At 43.2% G+C, this 26,521-nt stretch overlaps 2 protein-coding genes across 2 annotated transcripts in view; one reads left to right on the top strand and one right to left on the bottom strand.

Annotated features, from left to right (window-relative positions):
• The window catches only part of T265_01113 (hypothetical protein), a gene marked incomplete at both ends in the record, with an annotated part of 75,029 nt that extends 49,275 nt beyond the window's left edge, over window positions 1–25,754 (bottom strand). Inside the window, 8 exons of the mRNA XM_009165074.1 lie at window positions 290–594; window positions 7,363–7,437; window positions 11,987–12,130; window positions 13,358–13,510; window positions 19,684–19,826; window positions 21,270–21,427; window positions 22,773–22,904; window positions 25,723–25,754. Of these exons, the coding sequence (XP_009163338.1) occupies window positions 290–594; window positions 7,363–7,437; window positions 11,987–12,130; window positions 13,358–13,510; window positions 19,684–19,826; window positions 21,270–21,427; window positions 22,773–22,873 (1,079 nt within the window). The remainder of the gene's footprint in view (window positions 1–289; window positions 595–7,362; window positions 7,438–11,986; window positions 12,131–13,357; window positions 13,511–19,683; window positions 19,827–21,269; window positions 21,428–22,772; window positions 22,905–25,722) is intronic.
• T265_01110 (hypothetical protein) lies at window positions 20,249–21,609 on the top strand (the record flags this gene model as incomplete). The annotated part of the gene is made up of 2 exons (XM_009165071.1): window positions 20,249–20,318; window positions 21,389–21,609. The coding sequence occupies 2 exons, from the start codon at window positions 20,249–20,251 to the stop codon at window positions 21,607–21,609; spliced, it is 291 nt and encodes a 96-aa protein (XP_009163335.1).
• Window positions 25,755–26,521: the final 767 nt, after the last annotated feature.

Below are 26,521 nucleotides of genomic sequence, written 5' to 3'. Positions count from 1 at the left end.
AACCACGCATTTGTTTTACTGCGGTTCTAGCTGCCACAGTTCCATCCATCGATGATTTGGGGAGGTGGGGTACGTAGTTGCGCAATGGAGGCGGGAGCTGATAAATTGGTGCGTAAATACAGGTCTGTCAGTGGGATTTTAAGTGGAAGCATTGGGGAGGCAACTATGCATTGAAGGCAGTAGCTTGGATGCACGAACGCCATTGACGGCGCGACCCTCACCGATGGCATTTTGTTACGTAGTTCATAAGTGCACTATACTCTCCTAAGGGAAATGAGCAACAACGTACTTCAATAAGTAGATGATGGCGCGAACTTTTTCTTGGCCATGCAATCCATGAACTTTCCGCTTGATTGCCCGAATGGTCTCCAACTGCGCACTGCTTGGAGCCGGTTCAAAGAATCCCTTGATACGGCTTGCAACACTACGACGAGGTTCTGTGGGCTGCGTTTGTCTGGTCATACTCGATAGCATTTCCTCAATTGTCTCATCCTCCACTTCTTCAAGAGCCGAAACGGCAGCAAACTGCCGCATGAAACTATCTCTTATTTTAGGCATCAGGAAGTCTGATACAAGCCGTGTGAGCTGAATCATCTGGGGCCGGTTTCTGGGAAATGAAAATGGGACAAACGAAGCTCAATGGCTGAGTAAAAGGAAAACAATACTTCGCAAAACATGCGGATCGATATTTGCTGTTACAAAAGCATCCGCCTTCTTACAAGCTCAGTATTCAAAACACCACCCAAACAACACCGACGCCAATCTGCTAAGTGAGACTAAGGAGGACTCGAAAACTGACAAGTATTAGTGCAAATCGCCCTATTATATAGATTTCAGGGGGTTATAGCTGAAGGTGTATGTTCTTTCGCTGTTTATCGCATTGTACTATGATGCAATAGAAAACGGGGTCGGGAAATGGACATCGGACTACCAAACGATTGGTGTGTCGGCTTCCTTTACTATCACCCAGAGGATAATCGTGCGCTACTGTAACTTAAACTCCAGAACAAGTTCAAGAATTGAAATAAGGAAGATGAAGCTCAGCGAACAAAGCAGACAGAGCCGTTTCAAAACAGGCCGACAGAAAAGAAAACAGAATTTTGTTTCAATCAAGACCCTAGCCAGCTGATGCTGAGCTAGCATAAAACTACGATGGATTTGTAGAATTCAGTCATCGGAAAGAAAAGCGAGTGAGTGGAATAGACAAAATACAATCATTTGCAAACAACTTTGGTTTTGCGAGAGACACTCATGGAACCCAGATGAACCCCACGTTTATGAGTGGATGAAAATTAGTTGGAGCAGAACCAACCTTTAGTTCGAATGAACTTACGGGAATTTTTCGAACACCCTCAAACGCAAGGGGAGCTTCTGTTGGGTTTCGGCACTTATTTCTCGCAATTTCAACTGTAAAACAGAAGGTAAAAAGGTGTTGTGAAGAAGGCTGAAAGATGAATAACTCAACTATTGAGTAGAATAACGGCAAACGCTCACCTACTTGGCCTTGCTTTCAAATAAAAGAAGTTCATCTGTTGCAACTATTGCCGAGATGAATGTGGTAACAACGGCGACAGTACGTAGCTGCTGCTAAGAGTTCAGTGACACATCCAAACCAGACCTACCTGAATAACCCTAATGAAGATGAGAATCCTCAGAGGTATGAGACACTTAAGGACCAACCGCGGTTTTTCATGGTAGTTACTTATTTGTTAGGCCAAAAAAGATCCATTTCAGAAAACACCTTGATAAACAAAACAACAGCGGAGAAACTCAAATGCCTCTTCTACAAATACACAATAGAGATCGATGAAGTTATCCTAAGCATAGTTGATTGCACTGAGGACAGTTATCCCGGAAACGGATTCGGTGATGTTTCAAGTAAGCGGAAAGACTTAATTTTTAGGACCTTTGAACGTGGGTATCCAGGCTACTACCTGTCTTCATGATGTACAGCACCATAACCGTATTGCTTACCAAAAAACTGACAGCCTCAGTAATCCTTGGAGACAGTGTTTCGTGAACTCCCTAATCATTCAACTCAACTTGTCATACGAAGGTGTAGCTTGATTCCTTCACATCACCAGTTAAGACATCCAGCCAAACAAGTTGCAGCTGTTCTTCATAACAACTTACTGCATCGTGAATACTCCATTTATTTCACCGCAAGACAGTTATCGTCAGAGGGTTTAAGTCGTACAAGCAGGCCGTTGAGGGCTATTAAATTAATTTATTCAATTTCGCTCCTTAAGTCTGTCACTTTCCCTTGCAGAAATTGGCTTGAAATGGTAATATCTCCTTCTTAGGTCTGGAGGAATTGGTTGCGAAAATCTGTTTTCAGGTTTTCGTCTTAACTCTAAATTACTAAAAATACCTTAATATATTGACAACCTCCAGTATTCCAATTAGGCACATCGCGAGTCTCAGATTTAGTCAACGGCAGCGGGTCTGCGATGTCCGTTCATGACCGAGTCATTTTCCACTCGGAGAGCCTGTCATCCAAAGAGAATGTAAAGCTCTATCGGGGGTTCGATCCTTGCAATCCTCTGCGTATATGGTGATTAACCGAGTTGAGAACGGGGATGTTCCTTCTGATCAAAACAGTCAATGTTTCCTTAGAGTGATTGGTCCTTGGTTGGATTCAGCGCGTTCCTCAAGAAATAATTCCTCGAAACTCAAGAGAATAGTTTGTGGTTTAGCTTCAGAGTTTTAAACACATTCCTCCGCTCAAAAAAGACAACTTAAAAGACTGAGGAATGCTGTATGGTAGTTCTGACCTGTAAGTAACGACGCATAGCAGACACAGCCAGCGTATTTTGGCTCGGCTGACAATCTGTCAGGGTAAAAAGCTCTACCATGATCACCTGACTACATCAGCCTGAAACAAACCTAATAGCTTGGAAACGTGAATACTGTTCACATGTTAGTCAAAGAAACTCCCCATTGAAATACAACACTGCCCCATGGTGTTAGCAACACGAGCTCATTCGCCTATGAGTTTACGTGCCAATATCAATAACGGGGAAATCTGACACCAAGCGCAGTAGTGTCTCTTTGAGGAAAGGTTTTCGGTCCCATGGGACCCCTTAAAGGCTTATTGTCTAATAATTCATTAAAGATCTTAACAAAAAAAACGGAGGAACCTCAGAAACGTCCCTAAGAACCAGGTATCCTCTATTGAAGAGCCGCTTATTGTGGTGATTTACTATGTCTTCCTGTAGTGGTCCTTTATCAGAAAGAACACTCGTTTGAGGGCATCAAGGGCTTATTAGAACCCGATGTTGAACACAATTTTGAGCGTCTTTGGCGGGGCAAGGACGATTAGAAAACAGAAAAAGGTGACACAGTGCTTACCCGTGAAAAGCGGGCTACTGTTTTTGCTCCCCTCGGTGTACAAAATTTATCTAAACGTTTTTGAGGTGATGAAACGCAGCATTTCAACAAATTTCCTTCCAAACACATATAAACCAAAAAAGACTTCCGTGTTCGCGTCCTGCAGTGACCTTAGGTTGGAAAAGAGCTGTCCTATGACTCCAAGTCTCTTGAAAACTATGAGCTGCGTAAACTGATCCCATTCCATCGAAAGTACAAAAGAGTATATTGATCTCTGACGTACAGGCGTCTCAGTTTCACACAGCATATAAGTGCCAATTGTACCGAATAGCCAAATAATAACGTGTGTAACACCAATGTCACCCTGGTCGGAATGAGATTGACGAACTACCATGTTTCTGTTCTGGTAACGTTCGAAGAGCCGAGCAACGGTCTTTACCAGCATGTCATTGATCGAACAATCGGCGATGCGACAGCCTAACCGACTGACGAAAATGGGCCCTATACCCAACAGTCATATCCAAGCGGACTGGTGAAACAAGTGATGATACCACATCGTGGCTTTGGGAGCTTAGCAAAGTTCCCAACAAAACACAGTCAAGTGGTGTAAAACCTCTAGTCCAGTGTTGAACAACAAAGGCAAGTCATCGTTTGGCTACTTTGTACTGAGCTCATGGTTCGGTACACAACCTGAAAACCCATTCTGATGTGCGTGCTTGCACAAGAACGGATCTCAACGAGAGCGACGGTCCTAGGTCTGTAGCGATGGTGATTCCCCACAACACCGGTGGCTGGTGCACTTTTGCGCGCGACCTTCGTCGCCAGCTGCCTCCTCAGGGCTTTCCCACCAGTACTCTTGCGGGCAGTTTGCTTGGTGCAATCTATGTTTTGCGCGCGACCTTCGTCGCCAGCTGCCTCCTCAGGGCTTTCCCACCAGTACTCTTGCGGGCAGTTTGCTTGGTGCGTGCAATCTATGCTGGTTGCACAAAACCCCATAGGAGCACTGTTGCTGCGTTTCAACCAGTCAGTGGCTCATAGCGAAATTTGGATAGCTTCCAGAGACCCCCCTTTCTGTGGAATTCAACGAGTTTAGTATTTAAGATTTAAAATTCATTGAAAGTTGACAGAGACTCATGAAAATTACGCATGTGGACGGAGGAAGAACACCTTTTTGACCAGTTTCGCATGTCAAATAGGCTTTAGAAAACAAATAAAGTCCAAGAGCTAAAACGAATTTACTGACGATGGTACACAAAAACAATGGCATTGTTTTATGAACAGAATTCTGGTACAGGACCTTTTTTTCCTTAAAACACTAGATAAATTGTTAGAAATGCACCTCTTCCTCGCTATCTTTTAGACTCGAATGTCGAAATTTAGTGCGCGTCAGGTGAATAGCCTAACTGAAACAGTGCCACTGACCCCAAAGAAACAACAGTATTCAGCTCTACTATTACTTGTTTTGGTCGACCTTAAACGGATTTAGGAGGCAGGAAAACGGACGATCGAAACAAATAACCCAACCGTGTGTGGGACGTGGGCGTGGAACAGACACTAACACGTGCAGAGAAAGGAAATAGTCCAGGTGTGCGGAGCGATATACAGACACAACAAGATAGAATAAGCGAGCAGCTAGTGTACGCCAAATCGATTCTACGTTTGGGAGCAATCGAGCTGAAATGAGGTTCGATCTCCTCGTGTCCCCACACAATGCAGACGAGTGAGCAAACAAGAACAGGTGCTTGCGAGGCTAGGCAGCAGCACAGAGCGGTATATTCTGGCCGAAGCCAAGGGACTGTGCAATCGGGATTCGGGTTGCTTTTCTCCTGATAAAGTTTGCGAAAGTGAAACGGGAGTCGATTCTGGTAATCACAGGGATAATGACGGAAGATGGGTGATAAGTTAGCGCGTGGTGACCAGGAACAACACCGTTTAGTGGATACTGTCAGCTATTATAGAAAAGATTAACATAAATGAATAAAGATGAAAGGCGAAGTGGTAATATCAAAAGTCCATCGGAGAAACGCACGAGCCATTGCTCGAAATTGAACTGCTATATGCTGTGAAATATTAATTAAGCTCGACTGGTGCAAAAGTTCGTTCAACCACAGATATGGTACAACGCTCACCAGATTTGCTTGCAAACTGCCGTAGGATTGACTTTCATATACCTAGTAACAATCGTCAAGACACTGGAGAAAATCTTCACAGGGTTCCGACAACCGGATTTTGAATATCTGTGACGGCAGGCTGCTACCGCGACTGCATGTACTACTTGGCCCTCTTCATATCGTGAGAGTAGTATGAAGTGAACATCACGTATCCCACAAACACCCACAACAAAAGAAATTGTCCAATGGGATTCAAGTGTCTGTGGCGGAGTTCAGTCGGTCAGATCTTCACTTTTAGACAAGCAGGGGAATCGCTTTCTTCCATCGATCAACAGTGATCGTATTTCTCGACCACAGATATGCGTTTGACTCCATTGGTCTTCAGGAACTGTGGCAGTCTGACAATGAAGGGTATCGCTTCTAAATTCTTCTGTCTTACAAAGGCTTTATAGGCCTCATCCTGTGGACGCGTACTTGTCTTTCAATACATTCAGTGGTGTAAGGCATGAGTTTCTGTTTTTTTTCTCTTTCACTCCGTAATCGATATGCTGCTTAAATCTTCTTTACCCGTCTTCAACAACTCGGGGATCGAAATACTACCGGGGCGTACGCCTACGGACATTGAGTACACTGGCGATGTTCCTCTCCTTAGATCACATCCTTTGTGAATGTAAACTATGTTGAATAACCAAAATCATTCTGCTGCGAGTCATACCTGTAAAGTGTAGAGATCAAACCAAGATCTCATGCTTTTAAGTTAACCGATCGATGTGACAGATAATTTCGTCTGTCTGAACAGATGCATTAGACCCAGCCAACTGACGAAAGACGGAATTGCTTCCCAGATTGGGAAGTCCAGGGCAGCGTTTGTCAAACTCCGACATTTGAGGCACCGACATGACATCAGCTTGACCACCAAGGATGGAACGTACAATGACGTGGTCCGATCTGTCTTACTTTATGGATCAAAGACGTGGTTGCTGGTTGTGGAAGACATTCATATACTCTACCTTTAGTCAGTGGCGCTTCCGAAGCTTTACATGAGTCGGATGGGGAGATCAGCTTATTATTATTTAGGCGTTTTTCGGGAGAGTTAACTTCCTCACGATATACATCACAGAATACGCTGATTAGGCTATGTACTTCGTGTGCCAGAGGACCGCTTTCATCATAGAGCCCCATCGCCAAACTTTGTATCGGATGGAGACGGTCGAGGAGTCGTCAATTCACGAAGTGGCAACGGAGCATGAAAGCCCTTACCAATCAACTCAGTCACGTTTATAAATGCTATCTCCCCAGATGCGAACCGCGGCACAAAATAAATCAACTATTAGTGATCCTGGCTGTATCACGCAGCTAATGGCGCTCGTGAATCAAAACTATTTTCCTTACTGCGTAACTCCACATCTTGCCATACTGGACAAACATATTCGTTTGTCGTCAATGCATGAATCCGGTCATCGCCTCCAGCATCTGGCTCTCATTCCCTTATTCTCCTTTTTCTCGATGAACGAAGCTGCAACAGCTGAAATCACTGCAATTCGGTGGTGAGCTGAAAACTGATTTGAACGGAGTGTATACCAAGACGAGAAGCGTGATACAGTGCGTGAGGCGACTGTAATAGCACACGTTAAGGTACAATAGCACCTCAACAAATTGATTCGGAGGTTATCCTATCCAACGCTGCTCCGTCCGTGTTACCTACTACACACCTTTCAGGAGTAGAACAGGCTAACTGGAGTTGATCGATCGTGCTATTGTGTTACGGCAAGGGAATTAGGTAGCTGCCGTACTACCCTGTCGTCATAGACCTGTGGAAAACGGGTTTTGGAATCCAAAGAGGGTTCTTCTCCAGTGTCATGACTATTGTTTATCGAAATTGCAGCAAAACGAGTGCTGAAGCGAGGCTAAATCAAATTACCTGTTTCAGCTTCTTGATATCTTCATCCAACTCCAAGTTGTCCAAAATCACGGCAACAAACAAACTTAGAACGATCTAAAAAGAATAGCGATACTGTCGTTTAGTGTAAGACTAGTAAGCCTGTCGTGAAATGTAAGTGAAGATCTACCAAACTACAAAATATAAGATTATCCTCTAAGATCAAAGAAGTGCGCCTGTTATCCGTTAGCCAACGAACCCGTTCAAGTCGGCTAAAACAAAAGCATGTGGTGGACAGGTCCGGGTCTGTGTGGAAAAGCGCTAGACGCCAAGAATGACACTAGCAACTTTTCACTAATCAATGATAATTTTTATTACAATTTGTCTGTTTAAGAAGTAAACACTCACCAATGTTACCACAAGGTGATAAAAAACGAAATAAACGGCCACACCAGTGATAACTCCACGATTAGTGACCACGTCCATTGTGTCATGCATCACAGCGACCCAGCCTTTTTGTGTAAGAATTTGAAACATGGATGCAAATGCCTGGAAACGGAAAGGAAAAGGAAGTCCCTAGCGGGAAATACTCAAGGCCAACCTCCAGAAAAAAACTCTGAGGGTGCGAATTTGGGTACAGTGATAACACCACATCACTTAATTGCTAGCGCGCAGCTGATGAGAGAATTCCATTGAGGACCCGACAACGTCGTTGGCCTTGACGTCAGGGAAACATAAAGTGTTGAACAAAGCAGCAGACGAGTGGGTGTTCGAAATAGTCCCCGGAAAAAGTCATCAGGTATGTGAGGTGGTCCGATATGCCGTCCCATCATAGAAACTGTGATAATTGTAAGGATATTTCAGTCTCAAACTAACTGATTATGTGTTGCAAATAAGTGCTTTCTTGGAAGAACGTGACCGAATGAGGTGAGATGATGAAGATTCGGTGTGTTTTGTTCACATCCGATAAACGGAAATGAGTTATCGACGACGAGGCAGCGGAATGCTTTACGCCGAGGTTGCCCAATACCCCGTCAATCTGTATTATGCCAGAAATTTTGGATAAAATTATCCTATAGAATGCTTACGTGGTACGCGATTTCGCAAAAGATCTANTGTCGCTCAAGAATATACCATAACTGATCCGCTCGCGAAATGGCCCAGTGGTCAGCGCCCGAATTTACTGATCGGAAGGTCCGTGGGTCGAACCTGACCTCTGCCTCTCGACTTCCTCTGTCTAGGCTTGGGCAACCCGACAATATCCCGGCCCTCATGCTTCCTTATGGTGGCATGGCAGTTAGGCACCGAAGAGATGCTACAGCTGAACGGTTTTTTATCCGCTTGCGTTGTGACTGCGCTTTCAGATGTTACAATAAGCTGTGGAGAAGTTTACCCACCTAACCATGTGTTCAGACCTGATGACTACTGATTCCACATCCATAATGAAGCCTATCGGTGTATAATCAGGAGTTGGATAATATATGATCAGTATAACCATGGATGGGAACACTATGTCGCCCCTGAAGAATGGCACCGAGAGATTAGCGACTGAGTTACAAACCTTTATAAGAGAATCATGTGTTCAACCGAGTCGGGCTGTGTTGTTAGTATTCAGTTCTGATGGAATGAAAGACTAGCCAACAGCAGTCAGATATACATACTAGTGTGTGAAGCAGTAAAAAAAATACTAGGCTAACTATTCAGAGTGCCTTGGTAAACAATTGGTAGTTTTGTAATTGGACAGCGTTTCGCTTTTGACACAAAAGCTTCGTCAAGTCAAGTGAGTAGGTTGCCAATGTGGTCAGGTTTTAAGGCAGAGAACCAATCAGCAAGACCTTTTCCAAATAGCCCAATAGGTCAGGGCTGAATGTCACCTAAAAGGTCTAGTCGATTAGTATGGTTGCCTAAATCTTACGGATTATGGGTGGGGGAGTTTCAAGTCATTTTTGATCGGGTTTGGTTCCTTAATCTCCCACTTCAAGGCGCTTTACTTAATGAAAAGGCTTGGGCGTCACTGGTAAACTTTGTTGGTCTGTGTAGGTTTGTAAGTACCATGACAAGTTCAGGCGGGTTGAGATTAGAGGAATTTCTTCTCGGTTTGGTTCATGCATATCAGATCCAAAACACTTCCGTTGATGAGTCTTCATTTTGATAGCCGCATACCATCCAGTGTCAGCTCGACTGATCAAAAACCGTTCTTTACACACATGTCAGTTTTACGCCTTCGACTCTATTTACACTGGGATGCAAGGCGATTTCCACCAATTCGGCTATCAGTCTATGTGGCGTAAAACCGTATTCTCCGCCTCAGAACATCAGCATTTTCCAAATCTTTCTGTGTCCCGTGTCCAGTGTATGTTTTGCCGTTGCTGAGTCATCCAGTAACGCTCGACGTTCATCTGTATATTTACTCCTGTGCTCGCCTAGTTGACGTGAAGTTCTCTGGTTGCCTGTTCTCTCTAGACTTTAGTGTAGTCATGGCATTGAATTCCGTATACACATTCCCTGGTTCTGTTCGCCGGGAGGCGATCCTTCAGTTGCACTTGCGCACAGCGCAGAGTTTCCCCTTCTGGAACGTTACTCCTATGTTAGCCGTTTTTAGAATCCTTCGAATGACTGTGTCCCTGGTTTATATAGATTAACAGTAGTTACAATCCATTTCTTGATGAGTTTCGCCACAGTTACCAACGCCCTTCATAATTGACGCCCAATCAAACTAGCTGGATATCCACCACCCCGAAGTTTGTCATTTACTTAAATTTGGGCCACCACTCTATCAACTTCTGTGCACGCGAACCTAATTCGGCTAAACATTTAAGAGGCAATACTAGCGAGCGCCGACTTCGGATAGGCAAATAAGTAGTTCAAAACCGCTTCAGTGTTGGTTGGCTCCTGACATACGGCGGTTCTTAGTTTTCCCCGACCTTATATGTCACAGTTTAAAATGGGTAGTGCATCCGAATTTGGTGCTATCTTCATACAAAATTTGATGCGTGGATTCAGGTCATTCAGATAGCTAAAAACTCACTGATGTCTCATTTAATCGTGACTAAAATGTCATCTACATAAAGCCAGACGGGTGGGTACGGGAATCCGGCTAAAGCTTTCTGTTCGAAATTATCCATAAAATTACTTGCCAAAACTCGAGACATTTGAGATTCCACTTCTAGACCTTGTTCTTGAGTGTAAACCACAGAGTTACAAACGAAGTGATTGAGATTCAGGCATGCTTTCATGCTTTCCATTATTTCCTCCACCGTAAGCTGTATCCGTTCTGAAAAGGGTGTGTCCGCTGGTTGCAACGCCTGGCTAATTCTAAAGAGGCTTCTTTTCGCGCACTGGTATATAACGAGTTGACATGGAAACTTACACACATGTCATCTGGTTCCACAGTGAATCCCACTACCTTTTGGCAAAGTTATATGAAGCCATGATTTTCCGGTGTGGGGTTCTTTTTCCGTCTACTATCGTTCTCACCGAGATATTTGCTTCATGGACTTTTTAGGCAGTGAAGCCATGGTTGGATTGCACATTTTGGGTGTAGTCGATACCAATTACATTACATAAGATGTAATATTCCCACTATTGCCAGTAAGGATCCTCTGTAGATAATTGGTCTTGTTTGTGACAACGGTGTGTTTACCAAGATCCGCATTTATAACCGCTATATTGTCCACTAGTTTTAGGATATTTGATGCTTCCCGCTCTAGGCTAGTGCTATGTTTTGAGCTCCTGGCTACAGTTGCATCCGCAGATTTCCCGCCTTCGTTGGAGGAGGTTTCTGAGACACAAACTCAATGCTAGAAATTATTTCTTTCACCCCGATGGCCCTTAACCTTACCGCAAAACTCTACCGCCATTCTACAATAGACAAAGCTCTTCTTCACTTAGCAGTCTATTCGGTAATTTTATCACGTTATGATAGCTAGTCGATGGATTCACTAGAAAGCTGAGTCAAACTTACGAAGTTGTCTATCTTTGGTTGATTTTCGCTTCCGTCGCTTTGGTTTCGATTGACTGGAAATTTGCGGGAGAAAGCGACTTTCAGAAATCTTGGTTGGGCCGACATGTGTGTTGATGGATACCACATAAACACTGAGTGGTTACATGAACCTCCTGTTTAAGGAATGACTTGGGTGCTGAGGATTCCCAGTTATAAAACTACCGATTGTTTACCAAACCCTATCGGAAAGATGAGTTCTAAATCAGTTCCAGACTTTTCCAATGGGCTAACTTCCTTCATTTTCTCAAGGAATTCCTACAGACTTCTTTTATTGATGAAATCTTAGTGAACAAGTTTTATGGTATTTGAAATTCACATTCAACTGAAAATATATGTATCAATCTATACCGTAAAAGCCAACTTTTTACCAATGATCCGTTAGCTCGAACCCGGTTGCCGCAAGCAACGATTAGCAAACTGGAGATAACTGGATAGATTCAGTTTGTCCCAATACTTTATTGATTTTCGTTATGGAAATGCTTATGTTGCAGCCAAAGACAAAGAGAGGATGGTATATTGTTCAGTATTCGTGAAATTAAAGGTATGAACCGACGATGAACACTATTGGAACACGATAGATTTGGTGATGAAACGTTTGCAATCAAATTGCACAGCTCATCGAACAAGCCAACGACCAGGAACAATAATAATGCCCGCACTTACCTTGGGAAAAGTTGAAAAGCGATCAAAGCTACTATCCATGGCTTGGAAAGAAGAAAACAGCTGCAGACTGAACGTCGATGTAATCACGAGGAAACAGGTGGTGAATAGAATTAGGCTGCCTAATTTTTTGGCCGGCCCGAATATCTGAAATTAGACAGAAATAATCGACAACGCAAGTTAAATCTCGTGTGGATAGAGATGCAATTGAATGAACCTAAATTTTCACAGAGAACCAACTAAAATGGCAAGTGGCTAAAACGCTGAGAAGTCATCTTAAAAAGATGGCTGTGTGAATATTGAGTGGTCTTTCAAGTTTGGTTTTAAGATGGCAATTTGTCTCAGAAGTACTGGAAACATAATGACTCACTTTGAAACAAAAATCTTCCAACATAGGAGACGCCTTGATCAGCCTGACAGTACGCAACACCTGAATGACAGAAGAAGAAAAAGGCCCATTTACTGCCTTGTGGGTACATAAGAAACTCGAGGAGGCTCTTTAGATCTGTAGACGTGTTTAGCCCTTGGTCTATGCCTTGATAGAAAACTATTTTCTACAGCCGGGAGTTGGAAAATCAAAATCCATGATTAAGTTTTTAGATGAAGGTGGAATCCGTGAAAATGAATACGTTTCACTGCACCCAACGACAGACGGATCTAAATAGAGGAGTCAATTACGGTTCTGAAGCAATATAGCTTGTGTAGAAGACTATCATAAAGAGTTCACTTGTTTGGCACTGTTAATATATTACTGGAAACACTGGCTGAGTAGAGGAAGCGCGGGCCTGGCAATGAGTAAAACATTGCTTATTGAACTCTTACCACCGTTATTCTTTTGTGTAATGGACTCACAGCAAGGTAGGTGAACTCTGTGCGATAAAGCACCGGGATGCAATGTATCGTTGTCCCGACGCACAGAAAAAGTTCAAACTTGAACAGAGAGCGGTACCAGTAGCTGGACCAACCGAGGCACCAAATCTTGAAGAGGGCCTCGAGGTTGAATAAGGCAGTGAATACTAGCTGGAAAAAAGTAACAGAGAATAATGAACAACATTACTGAAAATATTTATTGTATGTTGATCCATCGGAAAGTAGGTGACAAATTTTACCTCGGCACTTCATGAAAACGAATTCATTAGGCAACGGAATGTTGAAAGCCTAGTGACAAAGTCAACCAGTTCCAAGGGGGTGGTTTTTGTATATTCCTCTGAGACGGCATGTTTTTTTTGTCTGGGAAAGGAAAGCAAACAAAGAGTCGAATAGATAGATAGCCAATCAGATGGTGAGAATACCCCTATTCTTTTTCAGCCGGTTTCGTTCATTTTATTGGGACATGCTTCAAATCCACTGGGTATAAACATACGGATAACGAACCTCGGCGTAGTAGAAGCCATCCAGCTGACTTAGATGGCTGGCTGACGGATCACGTATCGTGTTATGGTTGAAATGTAGGGCGGCCGCTGTGATTGCATTGGCCAACACCAAGACCATGATCACCACGTTGAAACCCGTGGACTTGAGCACAATCTGGAAATGGTTCGAAGAGGTAAAAAATGGCTAGAAACAGTAGGTCTTGAGTTTTTCAGCTGACAATCATAGAAGAGCTTCTTTGCTCCGCAGTCTACTCATTGAATTCAGTTTTTGACATGCTTATACAAAATGAAAAGATCTGAACGGAAACACTGTCCACCAACTACGTAAGAGTTGCACAGAAAGGACATGGCCAGTTAGGAATTGTGAAATCGGGACTCACGGAGAACCCAAGAATAGCACACCTCAGCCATCCGGTCGCAAATGCTGGCGTCTATACTCTCAGGCTCATATACATAGTTTGGTCAGTAAGTCAACACCCACCTAGTGCACAGCTGGGTTTGGGAATTTAGACGCGCAGGCCATTCCAAGAATCTAGCAGATCCCCAGATAATACTTCGAAACATTAGACGGTTCGAGATATCAAGCTTCAACATTCAAGTTTCTAAGGCAGTCCGGGATATGTACTAGCACAACCAAATAAATCAAAGGAGTTGTAAAAGTCTTCGGTTTATTACCTATTCAATCATTGTTAACCGTCAAGGAGGGTTAAATTGGAGCTTGATGAAGCTGGACTTTGATTTCAAGTCGATTGACCCAGGGCCAGCTGCCAAAAAAGAACAGAAGTCGGGTAGAAAACACCAAAGATTTACGGGTAATTTTAACGAAGACTGTGGCTTCAAACTTCTGTGAGGAACCGTAGGTAAACCAGCTGTATGATGTTTCTCGATACTGAAGCATAGATCTACTTCCGTAGCAGTACGAAACTCACGTATAACATGTAGGTTCTCTAGCCTAAAGAAATATTTGGATGTTTTTAAAGATGAGGACAGACTGGAGGTTGAAAATCCGCTATACGTTTGGAAATACGCATTCATAGACGTACACATATCGCTTTTGTTCTCACATAAAGCGATACATTTTCCGAATCTATTTGCCTTTTTCGTGGTTGTTCAAGTCAATCTCCTGGGGATTTTGACTACCGATCAGAATTCACAGATGATTGATATTTGAGACATGACTTCATTGTGATCTGCTTACTTTCAGTCGGCTGCCACTATACAGTCCTCAAATATAGTTGGTGATTCACTTGAATGGAAGGTAGCATCATCATCATCCACAGCATAACACAGACGTTTCGCTGCCGTAGCGGATACCAGACCTGTACCTGAGCAGTTTCGCTAGTGCTCGAACTGGCAGCACAATAGCAGTGTAATCGAATATAGCCACAGAATTTTTAAGAAAAATATCCGTTTGGATTTTAAGCAGTAGAAACCGCAGGCAGCTCTTGAAATAGTAAGGAAAGTTCAAAGTTAAATCTGAACATCAAATTGTATGCAAGTGGTGATGAGACCCAAGGTGGAAGGGGGCCGGTGTTGCGGTGTCGGAGAGTTTTCAGAAGTCTTCTAGGGAGGTTGCATTATGCGGAGAAAAACATCCTCAATATCTCGGAAATCATGCTAACTGAAACATCAAGTGGGCTTTGCGCAGCACACTCAGCTAAGGAATATCACACATAACAGATTCAACTGGGATTTGCTTAACTCTCTCTTTAACACCGATGTAATTTGCCACTAGTGTATTTCGCCACTTGCACACAATCTGGCGTTCAAATAGAACATCAGTCTGGTAGGAATCCTGGAACTACTCCTGTCTGATGAGCTCCGAGGACGGAGAAAGCGGCGTTGGGCTGCCAGCGAGCTTTCAGCGAAATTACAAGCTATGTTGTTTTACGCCAAGAAAAAATCTACAGGACTGTGTGAATTATTCTTTTGGAGGTGTCAGAATTATGGGTGCAGTGAGTTTAAATTTTCCCATTCAGATGGAGAACATGGAAAAAATTGACTTGCCTCCTGAAAGAAACGTGGAGCCAGTCCTTTGGGTTTGTTCTCGTGAACAGGAACCAACTTCCACGTTAAGCCATCGGCTTGGAAAACCTGAGCAACGGAACCGGAAACACAGCAGCTGTCTAGTTTCCTAAAGACTGAAATTCTAAGGAATTCTAAGGAATTTACACCAAAACCAACAGGCAAGGTCACATTAAAAAGACAGACGAGGCGAACAAATTAAAAAACAAATGGCCAATAAAACGATGCATAACACTGGCAATTAGGCCTTAAGCAGGCCAGAGAAACGTTTTTCATGTAGAAAGAACTTTTCCGAAATAACTTTTGCACAAACCTGAAACGACTACGGGATGCTCTCCACCCGTGATGTTTTGGTCAATTTTTCGGACCAAACAAGTATAAAATCCTAAGACGCAGAAGCTCTGCGGGTAAGCCGATAGTACACAGCTAAACAAGCAAATATGGTAAGAGCGGCGCTTAAACCGTTACACAGAAAAACAGTAAACCATGTGGTCTGGCGATCAAACTTCCAAAGCTAAGTCTGGAGTGAACTGACGAAATGACTCAGTTTTTTGCTTAAACAGGTTCTTAGCAAAGGTACACATCTTTTTTGTAAGCTTAGACTAAACATCAACACACCTGTAATTTCCTTTAAAATTCAAGTTTATGTAGGTTGCGTATAAAAGTTTTTAAAGTAAAGTAAGGAGTAAAAAAATCTACCCGAACGCTCTCTGGAACTTTATGAGGTTACTGGTGCGAACTTCAACCGAGCATTCTTTAAGCTCCCACACTCGTCCTCACTTTGTACTGCGCAGTGGTCTCGCTTTCTGGAGTTGGATTGTTTTGTTCCGCAGTTCCCTCTTCCTCTTTATGATGGTTATTGTATTTGCGTCTGACCGGTCCTTTGATCTACTAATTGGGTGCACACTCCGACTAGACTGATTAGTCCTATGGACTCAGGATCTCATACTTCTCCATCACCATCATTCTTCGGCCACGTTCCGTAGGTTTGAGGACACTGAGGATTCAGTCTAACTGGCATCATTCGGCTGTCTTGTAACAGTCAGAAAATAAACCCTCCACCCGTAAGATGCCGTGCATCATGTGGTGAGAGTAACAGGATCGAAGTTGGGAAACTAGTGAACATGAAACCAGTGAATACACTTTTAATACGATAGAACCAAACAACAGCGTAAGGTGTCTGGTTTTTACCGCGATAAGAAAACCAAATTTTAAGCCGTACTGAGATCGAGGGTTGCCTTCGATGTACTATAATTGAACGGAGTAATAACTTGGGTTAGATGCAGCTAATTACGAAATGGCATTTCAAAGATCTCAATTACCAAACACATGTTTCGTCTGCGTTTGACCAGTTTGAAAGTGGGAGATCGAAAGAAGCTTTGCTGCACAGTTGGCAAACCTCGCGTATTTAATATGAAATTGATTCACGTCTACCCCGGGAGGCAAAGTGCGCTATTTACCGAAAAAACCACCAGAACAAGACTCCAGCAGAAACGAGATTCCACCTCCGCAAAATGTGGAGGTTAGTATAGAACTGCAGCTATTAGGTAATTTGCGGCAAGTCGTTCCTTCTCAAAACACACATTAAGGTAGATGTACGACTTCATGCCTCATTGCATATGTATCAGATTGGCTCACTGATAAAACTAAGCGTTGCATGTCTGAAGGCGTTGTCGTTTCGCTTTGGAAACTAACTCATTCGTCACGAAGATCTGACTTCGCCACACAGCATGATTGGTCGAAGGCTATAAAAACAAGCATATGTGTTTACAATGAGGTTAACTGAAATATACTCAAGATGGACAGCGCTCAACTGCACAACCCTCTCAAGAAGGTCGACAGATAATTTCGAGTGAAGATTTGAAAGTTAGGGAATGAAAACGTCACAGAAGAAGTGTTACTAAAGGAGTGGCTCAATAATGAAGGGGAAAATGAGAAACCCTTAGTAATCAGACTGGGTCAACAAAAAGGCCACGTAAATTTGCGCTGAATGTCGACACTACTGGGGTAAAACCCAATACATTCAAGCGAAATCACAATCTTTGTTTTATGATCCTTAAAAAAGCTGATAATCTTGTGAAAGTACGTACTTTTGAAGAATCTGCGTCTGCTGTATGACGGGGTGACCACATTTGTTGGAACTGGACACGTATTTCTGCGAACGTTTCGATCAGCACGGCAATGAACACATTCTGAAATAAGGGAAAACTAGTAAACTGATAGGTAGAGCAGCCTGCTTGTCAACTACAGAAGGACGTCGAAGAAGCGACGCCTTAAAGCTGGACAACCCAACTATATTCGGTCTAAACATGATGTCAGCTAGCTAGAAACGAACAAACCGAAAAACAACCGATAAGTCCCCAGAAGCCAATCGAGCTAAGGGTTAAGATGTTGCAATGAACGCCGCAACATAACTTTGATCCATTGTTTGTCTTAGGAAAATTTCACCACAGTATAAAACGCGTTACACGAAGGAAAATTAATTCTTAAAATGAGTTACTGTCATCTTCAGTTTTGCAAGTTAGGAACATGCATAACTGCCAGTAAACTTTACGGAATAGACTCATTAGTTAATTCATTCACAAACTGTAATTGTGGGGTCTAGAGGTAGTGCATAGCTGTTTTATTTCCTCTGGCAATTATCAGTAGCTTACATCTAACAAGTCCCCGGAAATTCAAATCTGCGACGGAAAGTGGCTGACCAGGAACATGGCCAATCCATACTCAGAGGAGATACTTAGTCATTCAGCCTTTAAGCATGCATATGCAATCCACGTAGTTTCGTACTGATTGACTAACGAAATTACGACGACCTCCTAGGGCTGCATCTGATGCGCGTTTTTCGCGCAATATGAATAAAACTAACTCCAGCGTTTTGGCTTAAGTCAACAATGCCCTAGAAAACGAAATTCACAGATATCAGTTATGGAGATTGGTGCGGTCATTATAATCATCATCAACAGCATGACATCAGTGTTGAACACCGATGCTTCACTGCCGTACAACCATGACTTATTTGAAAGCCTTATTGTAAGGAAAAGAATAAAGGTGGATGGGGAAGGGACTTAATGCTAGCTTACCACAATCATTCCGAGGTACCTACACCTCAGGACATTGACTCAGGCAATCTGGATAGGAACCGACAACAAGAACGTCACTGACATCGGTTGGCAGCCATATCTCGTAATGTCTCCAATAAGGCACAGTGAGGATCACGCGGTCCCCATCCTGGAAGGCGAGTAGCGCCGACAGCACCCAAGCGTTTCGTGATCACCTTCATACTCCTCTGCCAAGTCAATGGTTGGCCACCTCTCTGTTTACGCCACTCTGAACTGGGCATGGAAAACAGCACTCTCTTCGGCAAATGATGGCTCGGCATACGCAACACATGTCTCAACCAACGCAGCTTCTGGTGCTGGACACATTGTTCAATGGAAGTACCCATTGCACGCGCTTTATAAATGCCTCGTTACGGATTCGCCGACACCAACCCACATGAGCTATGGTTCTGAGACAATGGTTGTCGAACACATGAAAACGTGTCAGTTCGGCCAAGTCTCATAGCCATATAACAAAACAGCCCGCACTGTAGCTTGATACACACGTTCCTTGAGATTCAGAGATAAACCACTCTGACACCATAGGTGTCTCCAGTTAGCAAACGCGGCCCGAGCCTTGCAGGTTTGTGCATTCGCCTCATCTGTCACAATGCAATCAGAACCAACACAACTTCCAAGATACGTAAAACGCTCCACAACTTACAGTAACTCTCCCTGGATCGTAAGTGGCGCGTTCAGTGACTGCACGTCCACGAGCAAGGCCTTACACTTTGTGGGTGCAAAGTGCATACCAAAGGAAGGGATGACTGGTCAGTGCGGTGCCATGCAGTCTGTAATTAACCATGTATGGCTGGCCAAACACAACTGATAGGATTGTTATCAGTGACCTCAAAAAGTTATTAACTCATCAACCTCAAGTATTCTACTTTCTCTACTAAGTTCCGGACCATTGAGATAACTATACCGGCGACGAATTAGGCGCACATATCGTATCATATCTAATCTAATAAAGGTCTTGAAGTGCTGTGACACTTTCGGTACGGATTTGCATTCGCAGAACAGACTAAACCGGTGAATCCAAGACCTAGGCTGAAAAAGTGAGGCATAAGTTGTTGGGTGTAGCGCATCTACATGGTTGCTTGCGTAGAAGACGACGGGTACCAGAGAAAATATGGATGGACAGACGATAGTTTCTTTTGTGAACAGCCAGAAGCTCGCGAATTACATTTAATGCTCTACTTACCTTCACTAACCACGCAACGAAGAAAATCATTGACAGAAAATAAATCACTCCTTTCCACGGGGCTAGACAATCCATCGCACGATACATGATGAACACCCAACCTTCTTGTGAAGCCGCCTGGTACACAGTAAAGATGCTGATGTCTGTGAAGAAAACAGTGAGAAAAAGTTAATCTTGTTTTGCGGGGAGCAGGACCAAACTGAAGGATACTGACTGCCTTGGAGTAAGTATGAAACTAGCGCAATGTAACCACAAGTTTGGAGGAAAACAACTAAGGGTAAGTTTACGAGAGTGTGCCGGTACTAATAGGAAAACGTAATGCTTTGTGTCGCTCAAAATCCACAGCTAACTGATAAAGCTAGAAGTAGTAACATTGAGCGCGAACGGAGACAACGCAAAATTGAAAGTCTCCGTTTTCCACAAATCAATGTAGGAACGGGAGTCAGTGACAATGAACGAAGGTTGAATGAATTGGCAATCAAGTCGAAGTAATGTCATTATTAGGCCGTATTCGGGAATCGAAATCCGCTTCTAGTTAAGATTTGATCTTCTATGGACGGGGAACATGTCCAGGAAAGTGTCCGACTGCACCAGAGAAGGTGTCCACTACGAGCTACGATACAAAAGTCATACTAGTAAGTCTTCCTCTCGACTATTGCCGAACAAAACGGATCTTCAGAATGAAAAATGTGAGACTAGCCGAGCAGGTTTTAATGGTAAAAAACATGCGAAACTGGTTAAATTATTGTTTGAAAATACTGAATCCTTGTAAGCGTAATTTGAAGGGGATTTGCCTTCGAAAACGCTCTCCATTCTCAAGAACCATCAAATTCTATTCGCCTCTATACTAACACATGTGTTCTATCAGAAAAGACTGATCTTCTAAATGGTATTGGCTATGGAGATTGGGTCAAAAACCGAAAACAAATCAAAATCCCATAAGAATCAGTAAAGCATAACCTGAAGTCAACGTGAACCATAGGAAGACTATCCACCAAAATTACGTAAGTTCTCGACATTCCCGCAAATTCAAAACATAAATCTCACAAGCAATCCACTCAACGGGCTAGCAATGGTTACAACGAGGGTAAATATTACAAATAAGGTCTCGAAAGGTATCCCACAATTCGTAATTCTTGAAATATGTACAGGGATTGATTACTCGGAGATGTTCACGAAAAATCAGACTTGGTCTGTCCAAGCAGAAACCCAGATTTCTATTTCTCGGACCGCTCAATTCAAAAATTCATGCTGCTTGTGCTGCCTAATCATTCCCCATGCTACCGAGAAAGACGAACACCTGGCATAGGCCAGTTATGTCAGCTTTGAAGTCCGTCCTTTGCACGGCTTGCGTTTTATCGTCGAAATCCTCTACTGTATTGTACAATGAGGTTTGTTGCACAAAGGCTAGAGACAGATATTTCCGCAAAGGCCAGGTTGCGTTGGGACCTAAATCATAACAGACTCCCAAGGAGGTAGCTGATCTTCCAGCAGGTTACAAATGGACTTAGGTAGGTATGTTGGGTTCTTAACGAATTAAATTCCGGTGCAATTATGAGTGTGAAGAGATCTCGTAAATAACTTACGGAAACTTTCGAATCCAGCGTACCCTCCATCATCTTCAATTGACGTCACGATACGGACGCATTTCATATCTCGAGGGCACTGTTTATCGGCATCCTTACGATCCCCCGTTGGATCACAGTAGGCATCAGGAATAGCGAGGTCACGCTTCGTGATATTACTGGGGAAAAAAGGAAGAGAGCACCTTTTTTCATAAAGGAAACTACTCACAAGGTCGCTGAAACCTCTTCGACAGCCCACGACCGGTTTCGCCCTTCTTGGGGCTCACCAGGTAGGCGCAGTCCCCGAGTTTCCGTCAACCCTATGTTCTACTTGAATATCATAAACGAGAGATTCAGTTGAGTCTCTCGTGAAAACCAAATTGATTTGCAAATGAGTGTACTTCTCGAGAAGAGGGCACCTGTTTAATAGGAATGATCACCATTGGATTTGTGCGTACATGCAACAGATGCTCATCGCCGACACTTGCAGTCCAACCAACAAATAAATAAATAAATAATAAATTGTTTGTATTCATTGGCCAGGGTTGCAAGACAAACATCTTTTAGTTAGGCGTATAGCAACAAACAATGGAAAACGTGAGTAGGGGGAGTGTTAGGATAACTGGAATTTCCCATCCTCATTCCCGGTTTATCCAAAGCCAGCTACCCTATACAGAACGGTATGGTTTCAGTGAACTCGAAAAGTTTCAGGCTCTACTTTGGCGCCAGAGTCGCCAAAGCTGTATTAGGGCCAACCATGTCTCGATTTGTTCCGCTGCTTGATACCAAACGTCTTTATCGTAAGCATGATATCAATTGTGTCTGCAACTAAAATACGCATGCAAAAATCTCAAGAATAGCCTGAAATCTCCCAAATTTTGCTGCATAGGACGGTTGCATTGTTCCCTAGTCTGTCGTACGGTCCAAATGAGGATGCGAATAAGCTGCCTAACACAGTCAACCACAGATGTAAGTTGGTGCGTATTAGCAAGTGTTAGCAAGTTCGCAAGTGCTGCGCGTGACTATATATTTGTTATCCTTTCGCATTCGTCGCTTGCATTCACTTTTTATGTTTGTGACCATGCTCTTCAGAAATAAATGACAATAATGACCTTGGACATTTAGGGTTTGCTGAATGATATATTTATAAATGTAGCAATTTTTCGATCACCTTGGAGACACGAAAGCCACTGAAAGTGAGCAAGAAAAGGGTTAGGAACCGCTGTTCAGCTCTGCTTAATGATTAAAAAATCGGATAAAATAATCGGATAAACAATGTGGCTCCCCTGGTTATGTTCATCCGAGTTAAAACTTGTCGTTTTCCAACACCGAGACTGTGTAAGCCCAGAAATTGGATTAATTGGCCGGGCTAAATTAAATATCACGAGAAGCAGCCTCGAAACGACTTGACTGAGACGGCAACATCACCGTGTGCCGACGTGCTGCATATCCACAAGATATAACTAACAGGAAGCCAAGTGCAACCGAAGTCAAGTATTTTGGACCGCAAAACGCTTGACTAACCTTTCATTGGCAGTTTTGACCACACAGTGATAGTTCAGATTATCGCCGAAGAACTGGACACCCAGAAATCCGTACAACGACATGAAGAATAGTAGAAACATCGTTACATTGTATGTTTGATGAGTTGAACGTCTGAAAATGCGGAAAAAACGAGGTCATAATTCGTTGACAGGCATAAACTTCATGTGGCTGACACATAGATAGTAAGTCTGACGAATCTTTATGCACGGAAAATGTGACGCGATAGAGCAGATGAATACGGTTAGGAACTGAGATGCTTGTCACAATTATACGAAAGCGCAGGTAGATTTGGAGTTTGATCTCGTTAGCTTAAGCACCACATACTTTGGGGAAAGAACCATCGGGAATCATCATTCACTAGTACGTATTTTCATTATTCGTTTAACCGCAGCGGTATTGTGACTTGCCGTGTAGCATACTCTGATCCTGTATGGTGAATGTAACAGTGATTACGAGAGAAAGATATTTGGAACTTGTGTGTAACGTCAGTATCAAATTTTAGATTAGACTATTAAGGTACTAGGACTACTTGTGAAAATCAATCTTCACACGTGAAAGGGGTGGATTTTTCCAAAAGGATCATCATCAAAATCTTCATCATTGGCATCGACATCAACATTATTCTCTTCATCATCATCTTCTCCAACAATACCATCTTCATTTGAACAATAAAACTGTAGTGAAACTTGGTGCTTAACTGCAAGGGAAAACCGCCTTCACAAAGGAAGGGGGAAGATGAGGATTTAGTTAAAGGAAAGCTTGTATCAGTAGAAACATAGTGTGCATTTTCCAAAGATATTTCATTTGTGCATAACACTTCTACGACCAAAAGAGTGGTGTTTCGCAATGAACCCCTACATTTCACTTGGTTTGTGCACGGTTTGTCTGCAGAAGATGCTGGAATCACCCAGTAGGTTCCACCTTCACAATCACCAAGGGATTTTGGTAAACATAAGTAATATACGAAAATCCTATTTGTACGCGCGGCGAACTTCTTAAAGTGTTTAGCATCAATCCATCGCAACGAACTCACTGGTATCAGAAGAACTTTCGCTACAACTGGAACTTCACTGTGACGGCTTTCATCACGGCTCAGAATATGTTTATTGTAGCGATGTCAAACCTTAAACTGCGTAACAGTCTTTCGCGTAGCGCGGTAGAAATAATAAAAGAAGACAGATACGCACTGGACATACCGCATAACCGGCTGGTTGCGTCACTGGTTGGGCGGGATTGGGGTAGTTTATTAGAAATTGTGATCGGATCCATGGGCTTTTCACCCTTCTTAGGACTCATTCGAGTCTTTTCCCACATTTTCTCAAAACATACAGACAAAGTCGAACCCATAGCTTGGTAGATAGCAAGTCCGTCGTGGGGATCGGGGACAAGTCAGACGAAACACCTTTACCAGTCATTGGTAGCGAGATTATTGTCTGAATAAGTCAACAGTTGATTCGAAGCAAGGTTTACATCCAGGGGGGTTGGAATATCTGTATTTGGACAACAGAACTACCGCGCAGCCATGTCGATCAGGTCGCTTGTTGGAATCGCTTGTTTTTGAATCTGGTCCATGATGACATAGTTTTTAGGGCTACTAAGTTAGCTTTCCAGCGTCTGTATGCTGGTTTTTGTCCGTTACAGGGCTGTGAGAAAATTAGGCTTACGAGGTGCATTACGAAGTGTATGGTAAGATCATTCGTTCATCATGAAATTGGTTATTCTCCTGAAAACCAAGTGAGGCGTTTTGGTATAAGTGACTTAACCGGGTGCATTAAGTGATTAGGAAACAAAGACGGTCGAATACGAGAGACTTTCACGTATTTCCTCCAGCAGAGGAGATAAACACAGTGACTAATGTTTCCAAACTATCTGATACTGCGTCGGTGCCATATTTTACTAGGAGTCGTGATAGCCCGTTGTCTTTAAGGATAACGCCACATCTGATCACAACACTGGACACTTGGTAGCTTTCTAGTCAAATAAACGTCATGCGCAGCAATTTGTGACTCAGTGTGCCAGAAGTTTGGATTGTTGGTTACCACAACACGAACATGTTCAGCCGTAAGGTCGAATTATGCAGACTCATGGTATTAGCTTTAATCCAATACTCACTACCTATGTTTGGAGGCGAACGTGGGAAGCTGGGTCAAGCTTAAGGACCCAAAGTTATGAAGCAGTGTAGTGAGCGTTCGAAATGGAGCTCGCTCACAAAATCTTTCTTCGCTTTAGACCACTTAATCGGTGTGGATCGAAAACCCCTCAGGCGTTTCGGTTACTCAACTACAACTAAATCATCGACTCCTACCATTCACAAACTGGTCCCAACCTCTTTCCCCGTGCCACTGCCACTCTGCCTGTGTCGACCTTATTAACCAACCCAATCATGGTCCCGTCCCACAGAGGCAGAAACGGTGAGGTCTGTTTGTACAATGTTCCATTTACTAGCATTGCATTGAACGGGTTATTCCAAATGTTGTTTTGTTGGCACCATTAAGAACGCACGTCAAATAACAGCCTGATCAGAGACGTTAAAAATATGGTTGCTGCGGCAGTGTTGCGCGGACGTATGTATTAAATGGACTTCTACTAAGCCAATCTAACTGCTTCGTGAGCAGTGTTCTTTGCTCCTGGACTGACCAATCCAGATCACACGGACTGTTCGTATACTCAGTAGGTGTGGCCGGTACAATCCGTAAGTGATATGGGGAGAAGTGAAGGACGGAAATGCTATATTCAATAACTTCTGATAAAATGAGATCCTAGAAGTAATGACCATTCTTGGAACAAAACAACCAGGAGACCGTGGATTTTGCCTTAGTGAGGGCCAAATGCAGTTACTGGGGACTACAGTATACCGTACTGTCTAAAAGGTTTACACAGGGGGAAAACGGCACAAGTATTTTCCATTTGCTAGACATATGTAACTCACTGGAATATAGCCTTTACGCGGGCTTTTGGCAGTTGCAATCGTAGTACTGCACGGAACACGCGAATAAGGATTAGGGGGCGTGGGCACCGAATGATGGCTAAACTTCCATACTTCCTCCAGAAATCCTCGCTGACATGACAGCTCATCTGACCAGCAGGGCACTGCATTGTGATGTAGAATTCAACACCCTGCAATCCCAGCGACGCGTAAATACAAAGAAGCATGGTAGCATCGAAGCAATTCCAAAACCGCTGAAAGTAGGATTTCTTTCGTTTGGCATCGTGACCGCCTCCAGCAACCTCGAACGATAAAATTTGGCAAACGATAAGCTAATCATCAGCTAAATTTTTAATGCAACGGAATAGCAATCCGCAGTTTGTGATGAGAGGCAAGATTTCAAAGAGCTACACGAATTGTTATCACCCAAAAGCATGCCAAAAAGGAATCGAAAGTAAAATGAAATTTGGAAAACGGGACACCCAAATAAAAAATACTAACGGGGCTGCATGCGAAGCACAAGGTTCTCATGACGGGGACTTGGAAGCACTTCCTGTAGGTTAAAACCCAGTCTATCGGCTTGGGATGCGTTCCGTAAGCACACCGATCAAAGTACGGAAATCGCAAAACCAATACATTAGTGAGACTAGGCCATGGTCAAATAGGTAACGGGCTTTAGTTATCAAATTCATGCCGCCGATGATCAGTTCAAGTGATGATAAAATAAACTCCAACACGGTTAATCATCCTAATTCATACTTCTCATCAAAGAATTTTGAGCTTCCTTTATGGAGTACTATCA

The sequence above is a fragment of the Opisthorchis viverrini genome (assembly GCF_000715545.1).
Source record: "Opisthorchis viverrini unplaced genomic scaffold opera_v5_12, whole genome shotgun sequence".
Taxonomy (NCBI): Eukaryota; Metazoa; Platyhelminthes; class Trematoda; order Opisthorchiida; family Opisthorchiidae; genus Opisthorchis; species Opisthorchis viverrini.
The sequence above is the reverse complement of the archived record's forward strand: the minus strand, read 5'-3'. Positions and strand labels throughout refer to the sequence as shown.